This window comes from Thermobia domestica, chromosome 6 (genome assembly GCF_964235325.1).
Source record: "Thermobia domestica chromosome 6, izTheDome1.hap1.1, whole genome shotgun sequence".
Lineage (NCBI taxonomy): Eukaryota > Metazoa > Arthropoda > Insecta > Zygentoma > Lepismatidae > Thermobia > Thermobia domestica.
Window position 1 is genome coordinate 166,225,083 of NC_137459.1, and position 10,774 is coordinate 166,235,856.

At 36.6% G+C, this 10,774-nt stretch overlaps 1 protein-coding gene across 1 annotated transcript; it reads left to right on the forward strand.

Annotated features, from left to right (window-relative positions):
* The first annotated feature begins 1,672 nt into the window (after positions 1-1,672).
* LOC145687365 (histone-lysine N-methyltransferase SETMAR-like) lies at positions 1,673-2,383 on the forward strand. The gene has a single exon (XM_081760820.1). It carries the CDS (start codon positions 1,673-1,675, stop codon positions 2,381-2,383), a length of 711 nt encoding a protein of 236 aa, XP_081616946.1.
* Positions 2,384-10,774: the final 8,391 nt, after the last annotated feature.

Genomic DNA, 10,774 nt, shown 5'->3' on the forward strand with positions numbered 1-10,774 from the left:
TTTTTTTCTCAAAAATTCGGATCCTCACTACCTCCTTAGGATATTATGCATTATAATGAAAGCAATATAACATCCCAGTTTGGATTAAGGCCTAACTATATACCAAAAGTAATTTCATTTGACTTTGCAATTTGACCGTGATGATCAGGCACACATAGTTACATTCAATTTTTTATATAATAATTTATATATTACAGTGATCCAAAAATGTATTTTTTCCAGTAGTTAGCTCCTCTAAAAACTCACAGGTCTCGAAAGCCAAGTTGTAGTGTAAGTCCTATTGCTATTATTACAATTAAAAATATCAATATCCAAAAGTGCCTGAAGTTCTTTTCTGCACTTGGTTAGATATACTCACCTCAGGTAAGTAGACAGAAAAAAATGGAAAAGGAAGGGAAATGAAGGTTTTGAAAGTAAAACGAAGACAAATTTACCAGTCTTCAGAAGATATTGTCTACAATGCAGTGAACAGAGTGAGTCGGTAGATAATACTGAATCGGTGGGTCGCAGTGGGTCATGGTGGGTGGTGGGTCACAGTGGATCACATGCTGTGGACTCACGACCCACTGACCCACTCAGAAAACTTGACCCACTTGACCCACTGACCCACCGTTCCACTGACCCACTCCATCTCTGGTCATGACACCATTGTAGAATGTAAAAGGGAATTCCAAAAAGGTCATATGTTTCTGACAGACGACCCAAGACCTGGAAGACCATCCCAGACGGACGATGCTTCACTGTGAAGAAAGTTGAGTGTTTAATCCTCGAAGACAGACGAGCAACCATCCAAACGATTATGAATAATACTGGTCTCAGTTATAGCAGTGTGAGGAAAGTCATCCATGACGAACTAAACATGTCTAAGGTATCTGCGCACTAGGTTCCTCGTTTGCTGACACCTTTTCAGAAGCAAGCACGGCGTTACTTTTCCCAACAGATATTGACGCTGTTAGACGAGGATGAAGAGATACTTTTCGGGCGTCTGGTAACCATGGATATAACATGGATATATCATTATGATCCGGAGACCAGAAATCATAGGCATTTCCTACCTCCCAAAAGGCAAAGGGGGAAAGGCCATGCTGTCCGTTTTTTTTTGGGGGGGCGGGGGGGAGATCCTCATAGATTACCTTGGGAAAGCTAAGATTATTTAAAGAAATAGGATGGCAACACCGATTCTCAATAACTTCTCTACCAAAGACAACACTGACATATTACTGTTGGAAAGGCCATTCCTTCTCCTTTTTAAATCCGTACCTCCTGTGCCGTACCTCTGTAGAATAAAGACAGGATGAGCAACAAGCAACATGAAGTAAAAAATGGTTCACAACCTGTAGCTCTCAAACCGTTAAGATTACGGAGCATATTCATATGAACTTTTTGCTTAGAATCACCCATACTACCATTTTCCGAAGTATTGTTCTTTTCTCCTTGGAAACCCTATATATATATATATATATATATATATATATATATATATATATATATATATATATATATATATATATATATATATATATATAGTTCGTTCAATAATGATTGGCACTCCCCCCTCTAACTGGTGCCAAGTAGCACTTTGAAATGTTTGTTGATGTATGCATTAAAATAGACTATAGTACTATCAAGCCCCACCAAATGGTTTTCCTTCTTTCCGTAGGTAGCAGCAGTTATGCCAACGTGCCAGGACGCTGGTGGACAGCGAAAAGACAGCATGAAAGCAGACACACATGGGCAACGGTGGACAGTGTGGTTTTTCTGGAGGGAAGGAGTGAATACTTCACACATCCACAACAGATTATTAGCCGTATGTGGGGACACAGCACCAAGTCGCAGATCCGTGTTTCGTTGGGTATCCGATTTCAAAGGAGGCAAAGACAATGCTGCAAAAAACAAAATCACTGGGCGTCCTGCAACTGCACGCAGACCAAACAATGCCCCGCAAGTGAATGATTTGATAATGGAGCACAGGAGAATCACGTTTGATGAACTAGAGACAGAAACATGTCTGTCACGGGGTTCCCTCTACACTATCATTCATGAGGATTTCAAGCTGCAAAGACTGTGTGCACAATGGGTGCCTCATGACCTCACCGTTGCACAGAAACAAAAGCGTGTGGAGATTTGCCAGCAGTTGATGCAACAGCACAGTGATAATCAAAGCGAGTTCTTTGAGCGTCTGGTCACCGTCGACGAAACTTGGTTCCTCTACGAGACTCGAGAAAACAAACGCCAGTCCATGCAAAGGAGGCATGCTGCAAGCCCTCGTCCCAAGAAGGCAAGGATGGGACTATTCGTGCGGAAACAAACGGGGATTAGAAAGGGATCAGGGAGGGATACTGCTGGTGGAATGGCTCCCTCCCAATACGTCCATCGACAGTGAGAGCTACTGCAGTTCACTGCATAGACTCCGCCGACTCATCCAACAACGCCAACAAGGAAAATGGGGCCGTGGCGTTCTTCTCCAACACGATAATGCGCTGCCACATGTCAGTCGCCAGACAATTGCCACAGTGCATGAACTAAGGTTTAGTGTACTGCCGCGTCCTCCATATTCGCCGGTTTTGGCTCCTAGCGATTATGCTTTATTCGACACAATGAAAGAGGGCATAACAGGTAAAATGTTCAACTCAAATGATGGACTCCACGCATTTGTCCGCCAGTGGCAAAGAGATACCCCTAAAAATGGTTTTCTACACAAATAAGAAAGCTTCTAGAACGGTGGCAAAGGTGCATAGACATTGCCGGGGAATACCAATAAAATAAACTGTAATCCTTTGTTCAATAAATGGTTCCTGTGGAAACAAATTAATTGTAGTGCTAATCATTTCTGAACGCCCCAAGTGTATATATATATATATATATATATATATATATATATATATATATATATATATATATAGAGAGAGAGAGAGAGAGAGAGAGAGAGAGAGGGGGGGGGAGGAAGAGGAAGAAACAGACATATCACATACTCCCCCTACCCTCTGCATTACAGATATTTTAATAAATAATTGTTGCTTATTGTTCCAGGAGCTGATACACGTATAGACCCGTTACCCTTATGTATCACATAGATGTTGGTGAATTGTTGTTTCTTATTCTTGCAGGTTGGAGGTTTCTTATCGTTAGAGAATATCTCAATCAGGTATTTTCTTTTAAATTTACTGGATGTGGTTCTGTCCGTGTGCCTGCACCTCTGGAGTGGCCATCTCGAAGTCCTAATCTGTAATCTTGCGATAATGCACTATGGGGATTCACTACACATAAAGACTGCTGCGACACTTTACGAGACAGGTGACGTACTAAAAGGATGTTTTTCGACGTATATTTACTGCCATCATGCCAGCAATATTGAGGAGAATTTCACATCGTACATGGAGAAGAATCATACTTCGTTATGAAAACGACGATATACACACAGACAGTCGGAAATAAAAAGTAAAGAATAGTCACATTACCTTAAGTTGTCTTCTGTCATAATCAGACGCTAATACAATGCGACCATCTATGAGTATGTGGACATGCGACAAGGGGTAACGGAATTTTTGCTCTCTCTCTCTCTCTCGCTCTCTCTCTCTCTCTCTCTCTCTCTCTATATATATATATATATATATATATATATATATATATATATATATATATATATATATATATATGCAGGTTGTTAATTTATTATGTAGTCAAAATCCAGTGCTCAAATTCTCTCACCTAAACAAATAAAAATTCCTACATGGACATAGGGCGAAAACCACGTTGTTTCAAAGTTAGACGATGCCGAAAACGAGGAAAGTATAACTTTGAGGCTACCTAGCTAGAATACTATAAGACGTATTAAACGCGGTTAAAGAAATATCACTTGAACTAGTACACTCTCTATCTAAATATCCATGCTTCAGAGTTTCATCGTACCGACGCTATGAATTTTATAGAGGGAGCTTCGGTATCCGAACCCTGATTCAAGTACGGATAGAAGAAAAAGATATATTTTGATAGAAAATGTCTAATTATTGGTTTATTAAGCTGTTATGTTGTGCACACGAGTACTATTATTTGTAAATTTCATATTATCACTAATTTTAAGATCTGAAATTACGCAACCACACGTAACACAGTTTAACATCAAACAAAAATGGTTGATAACATCCGTAAATTAAGTTCCAGAGTTAAATATCAATTGATGGCGGTCTTCTAAGCAAGAAATACGTGATAAAAATAAAAAATCATAAACAAATGATTTCCGAGATACTGAAATCAGGAATGCTATCAAAACGGAGATCAGGGCAAAGAATTCGAAAAACTACTTAGCGAAGAGCGTAGGATATTTAGTTCAGAAGAATGATACGTTTATGTTCACAATGTATGACGTACGTGAGGAGCAAAACTAGCGTGGAAAATTCTTAAAAACGAAAACGAAAATAGCGTATTAAAGTGATAGTTGGTTCTACTTACATGAGTATGTATACACAATCCAGAAGGGTGTAAATGGAAAGAAGTGAAAGCTTACATTTAATATCGCAGTTTCTACCCTTACGGTTCAGGAGTTAAGTCAATGTAGAAAGTGAATAATTACGGAAAAATCTGTGAAAAGGAAAATAAGAGGAAAGGAAATAAGTGAAATGAGGTGAATACGAGCTATTGGTACTTTTGTGAGGGATAGGTTAGGTTTGAATGCAAATTAACACCTTTAGAGGAAAGTCCCATTGTCTCGTTTTCTAACGTTTTATTTCTTTAAATGGACACATTTTGAATACGTTAAGACCATTCGATTGTACACTATTTCTTTCGAGATAAAAAAATGACGTGCGGGTTACGAAACCTCATTGAACTCTTAGTAACAAGACAAAATTACATTAAGCAATTTATGTATAGGGATCATAAACATAGTAAACATAATTGGTAAACAAACCTGGTATTTTTATATTTAGTGCACACGCCTGCACTTGTTTCATCTGAATAGACGCATCTAGAACCTGGTCGTCCTCTAGCAGGCGTGTTCGACTTTGCTGTAATTCTCGTAGGCAGTTCAGTAGAATAGAACACGTGGTGCAGTGCGTGATGTTTTGCTGTATGCTCGTGTGTAGTATTACTCAAATCTAGACGTACACATTTAATGAAATGGCAGCTATGCATTTTATATATGGTCGTGCTTATGGGAACTGACATAAAGCACAACGACTATATCATGAATGATTTACAAATCGTGTTATTCTCAACCGTAGTACTATTGCTGCTATCGATACGGCATGTGTATGCTACATATTTTTCTGTTGGGCGCTCTCGGACAGTCTTGACTCATAATCGAGGAGAGAGAATTCTTAAGATTATTAAAGAAGATCCTTATACCAGTACAAAAAGACTAGCAATGGTAGATGTTTCCCAGAGACCGTGTGGCAAGTGTTTTGCGAATAACAACCACATCCCTACCACTTATGACATATGCAAGTAATAGAAGAAAGAGATTATTTTCCGCGAAAACACTTTTGTGAGTGGTAACTTAATCGATATGGAAAAGCCTCTGTTTCCTTCATTAATCATATTTACATCCACAACGAACACCAATGAACGAAAAAAAAAACTAACGCAAATTTACCTACTAGACACCAAAATAAATTCTCGACTAATTTATTCCAGTACCCCAATACCAATATCTACTGTATCTAATGTTGGATAGAAAAAGTGAGATGTCAGTGAAGGTACAGTGCTACACTAGCTCTTCGCTAAATAGTCTTTCGAATCATTTGCCCTGATGTTCGTTTTCACAGCATTTCGAATTTCTGTATCTCTCCAATTATTTATTTATCGTATTTTGTTCGTGTGACATTTATCTTGTTTAGAAAACCGTTATCAAATGGTATTTAGTGTTACAACTGCTATAAACTACCTTTTTTATGTTAAAATATTTTGTCTGTGGTTGCATAATTGCAGATATTAAAATTAGTGATAAAGTGAAATTTACAAATGATAATACTCATGTGCATGACATAACAGCTTCATAAGCCGATAATTAGACATTTTCTATGAAAACATGTCTTCTTTTTTTTTCCTTAATCAGAGTTGCGATACCCCAGCTCCCTCAATAGAATTAATTGCGCTCTTATGATCTAACTCTGGGACATGAATATTTAGATAGAGAGTGTACTTCTTCGTGTGATATTTCTTTAACCGCCTTTAATATGACTTATAGTTTTCGAGCTAACTTAAGTTACACTTTCCTCGTTTTCGGCATCTCTTAACTTTGAAATAACGCGGTTTTCGTCCAATGACTATATGGGCATTTTTATTTAGGTAGAGGATTTTACCAGTGGATTTTGGCTACGTGATAAGTGGACGCCCTGTATATTATGTATAAACATGGTGAGCCTATTTTTCGTTATCCATATCTTGGGATCCAGTAGGATCACCAACTTAGGCCCTCCACATATTGGCCATAATAATGGTGATTCGTCAGGTAGATTTTGAGACTTTTTGTCTCCTGAACGGACGGACACACAATGACAGATCTAGAAGATAAAAACTGGGGGTGCGTGTGATAGGTAGCTACATCACGAGTTTACTATAAACTTTCACAAATATATACATAATAGCTTAAATTATTTTCATCACTGAAAACTGGGGTTGGCCAGCTATATACAGGGTATTTCAAAACAACACCAGCAACGTTTGGGAGGTGATTCCTGACACCAAAATAAGATGAAAACTATAGACCAACCTGGGTGCACAAATGCTTCCTTTCGGAGTTATAGGCTGCCGAAAACATGAAAAAATGAACTTTGAAGGTCCATAGCTCCAATACTATGGTGTACCACAGTCGGGTGAAGAATTGATTTAGGAACTAGTATACGCACTATTCAAATATCCGTATTTCAGAGTCCTGTGGTGCATTCGCGACATTTTTTATAGATGTAGTTGGTGAGTACTTCAAATTACATGCCCGTAGCCAAACTCCCGATATAAAATTTGTTGTGTGAGTGCTTCAGGATTCTGAAACATGTATTTTTGGATAGCGTAGTATCTAAGTAGTCTTGAGCCGACTACGGTCGGCCCCATAGTTTTGAAGTTATGAACCTTAAAAATTCATTGTTTTCTTGTTTCCGGCAGCCTATAACTCCGAAAGGAGGCATTTTTGCATCCGGCTTCGTCTATATTTTTCGTCTTATCTTGGTGTCAGGAATCACCTCCAAAAAGTTGTCGATATTGTTTTGTAACACCTCGTATAAAGTTTCAGTTTCTAAGGTAATTTCTGTAAAAATGGAGAAAGAATATGCAATAAAAGAACTTTGAACAATATGTTTAATTCTCATTTTGTTTATTTGTTCAACACAAGTTCTTGGGTTTGGTCATCCTTCTACCAAAAAAAGAAAAAAAGAAAAAAAGAACTAAACCGAAATACTTGTTATTTAAGTCTATGAAGGCGAGAAATATTGCTTTATAAATGGGAAATACGATACAAAAGAGTTTCTTGAAGATAAAAAGATTATTTCGAGGCCTAAGATATGGAGCACTCACTAGTCAGAGCACATGGAATTCGACTAAATTACCAAAGTTGTGTGAGAGAAAAAAAGGCAAAGTGTTTTCTGTATGTGCGTGAGGGAAAGAGAGAGAGAATCGCATTCAAAGTCAATTGTAGACGAAGATCACACATTACTTTACCAGCAAGAAGGAAACAATTAATTGAATTAAAAAAAAAAACTTTCTCTTGGGTAAGTGATAACGAACTCTTGATAATAAGTAGAGCTTGTCACAACTTCAGATAATAATTATAGAAGATCGCGATAAATAATTATAGCCAATGTTTCAAAATGTTTGTTTGCACTATCAAAGGCGCCGATCCTCAATCTTAAAGAATAATGATGTAATTTTGAGTATAGTCTTAGGTAGAGTTTGCGCTGATAGCAACTGAAAATTACAACAAAAAGAAAACTGAATCTATTTCAAAAAATCATAAACGGTTCAATCTTAATTCTATTGTTATTTTCTTATTTATTTAAAAGTAGTCGTTTTAATTATTTAGTAATTTTGCAGATATAACCAGAAGCGCTTTCACAATTGAAACTTAACAATAAAGAATTGTAAGTATCTGAGAAGATATAGGTCAGGACATATAGAAGGGTATTGTGTAAGACTGAAGAAAACTCAGGAAAATTCCAGATAGACGACTCTGCATTCTAGCAAGATATATTCCGATTCCATGTGTTTATTCCTAAGCAATGCAACTGTTGAGCAACACGATAACTGTTATTGTTCGCAGTGTAACACTATAACTATGCATTTAAGTATGTATAATCTTGAGTAATTCTGGTGACATACGGTTACATGCAGTTCTAAAGTGTTTTACTATAGGTCCAAGAATATTCATACATGCAACTTGTTGTATTGGAATGACATAACAGTATACATTTTTTTTTTTTTTGCTTTTCTTAACTTGTTAGAACAGTTATAAACTTATGTAGCTATCGTCTTTGAAGAAACAACTTCAAATATACAATGTTGCCATTATGTTGTACTTGTCAATTGCTTTTAGTATAATTGCAGGCTTAGCCTTGAAATGTTGGGTCTTAATATCAGCAGAGTTTTTAGATTTACAAACTATGCTATGCATTAGTGTCAGAAGTGTCATAGGACGGCTTTATCCATGCGTCCCTCTGTTGACAGATATCAGAGTAAAAATGGCAAGATATATTGAGAAGCGGTTTCTTGCAATCGATTAAGAGTCCAAAGAATATATAGTATCTCCTCCCTTGACCTTCTGTTCAAACTAAAAGTGGCTCAAATTAGTCATTTCCGGTTTCAACGTTTATGGGCATAGAATGAAAACGGTAACAGATAACGAAAAATATTTTTTGTAAATGACTCAGCATCTCAAGGCAACATCTAATGGCTATCTACAATACCCTACCAAAATCAAAAGTGGTTCAGATTTACTGTTACTTTCCCTTTCAATATCGGTTTCAATGTTTGTAGCCATAGAAGGGGAATGGTAAACGATACCGATAAATGCTATTTTGTTATTTTTTTTTTAAAAACAATTCAGAGTCTCGACACAACATATCACGATTACGCACAACACTCTACCAAAACCAGAAGTCGTACAAATTAACTATTCTTCCGATTTCAATGCTGATTTTCGTAGAACAAAGGCGGTAAACACTATCAAGATGCGTTTTGCTGTAATCGGTACACGGTCCCAAAAATTGGTTTTCTGTGCTCCGTTAGCCTTCCATTCAAATCAGAAGTAGATAAAATTAGCAATTTCCGGTTTCAATGTCTACTGTTATATAACAAAAACGATAACGGATAAAACGCAAGAAGCGTCTTTTCATACACAATTCACCGCCTAAAGACAACATATCATGATTATCTACAACACCTACAACACTTACCAAAGCCTGAAGTGGTTCAAATTTACTATTACTTCTTGTTTCAATACCAGTTTCAAGTTTATCGGCATTAAACGAAAACGGGAACAAAAAGCGAGAATCATTTTTTTTTTAATAATTCAGCGTATTAAGATAACATATGACTATCTACAGCACCACCTAAAACCGGAAGTGGTTCAAATTTACTATTCCTTACGGTTTCAACATTTATTTCTTTAGAGTGAAAATGGTCAAAGTTATCAAGAAGCTGCTTTTTGCAATCGATTCCGTATCCCAAGAATAGGTTCCACCTTCTCAGTTAAAGATCTATGAATCTCATATTGAAGTATATCTCTGACATGGTTTCCATTATGGCAAGACTAGGATGACAGTACACTGTGCAAATATATATATATATATATATATATATATATATATATATATATATATATATATATATATGACCAAATCTTAAACTTTAGTTTTTTCTTCTTTATTTAAGTACAATATTGTATATACAAATATGATACACGAATCAACCGACAATACACACTGGAATGAACAAATAAAAATGAAGTTATTGAGAACAAATCAGTATGTGCAGTTATCGACAAAATTTGAAAAACACTATTTTTATGACACTAAAAGTATTTCGTTCATCGCCATTATATATATATATATATATATATATATATATATATATATATATATATATATATATATATATATATATATATATGTGTGTGTGTGTGTGTGTGTGTGTGTATAATACAGGGTACACAAACTGCGGAAGGTGATTTGTGACACAAAAAGAAGACAACAAATCCTCTTCCATGTTGTCGAATTTCGCGTCGTGTATGAGTGGCAAAGGTGCCAACTTGGAATCGTCAATCGAATCCTGACAATTGGAACGGAACGGAAAGATGTGCACAAATTATCTCTGCGGAACTGGCTAATGTATCATTTTGCTGATGTTCATAGCCACATTTAACTAGTTTTGATGTCACGAATCATTTCCAGCACTTTGTACATATCTTTCTGTTCCTTTCCAACTGTCAGAAATTGATTGTCAGTTCCAAGTTGGCACCCTTGTTACTTGTACAGAACGCGGAAATCGACTGCATGCAAGAGGACTTTTTCTCTTCTCTTGATGTCATGAATCACCTTTCGGAGTTCGTCACATCTTTCAGGTTCACCCAGTATATATACGCAGTATGTCGGAAAAATAACGGATTTTTTTTTTTAATTAGAAAAAAGAATTAGGTATTTTAAAGCTGTAAATGATCAATATTCGTGCTTAATCCTTAAGATCGTTAAGATGACCAGTAATACTTTCGATACCATTTAAGTTCACGTTCAGCCCCTATTAGCTTTCCTATTGGTTGGAAGGCAGTGATATGAAACGATAATCGAAAGCA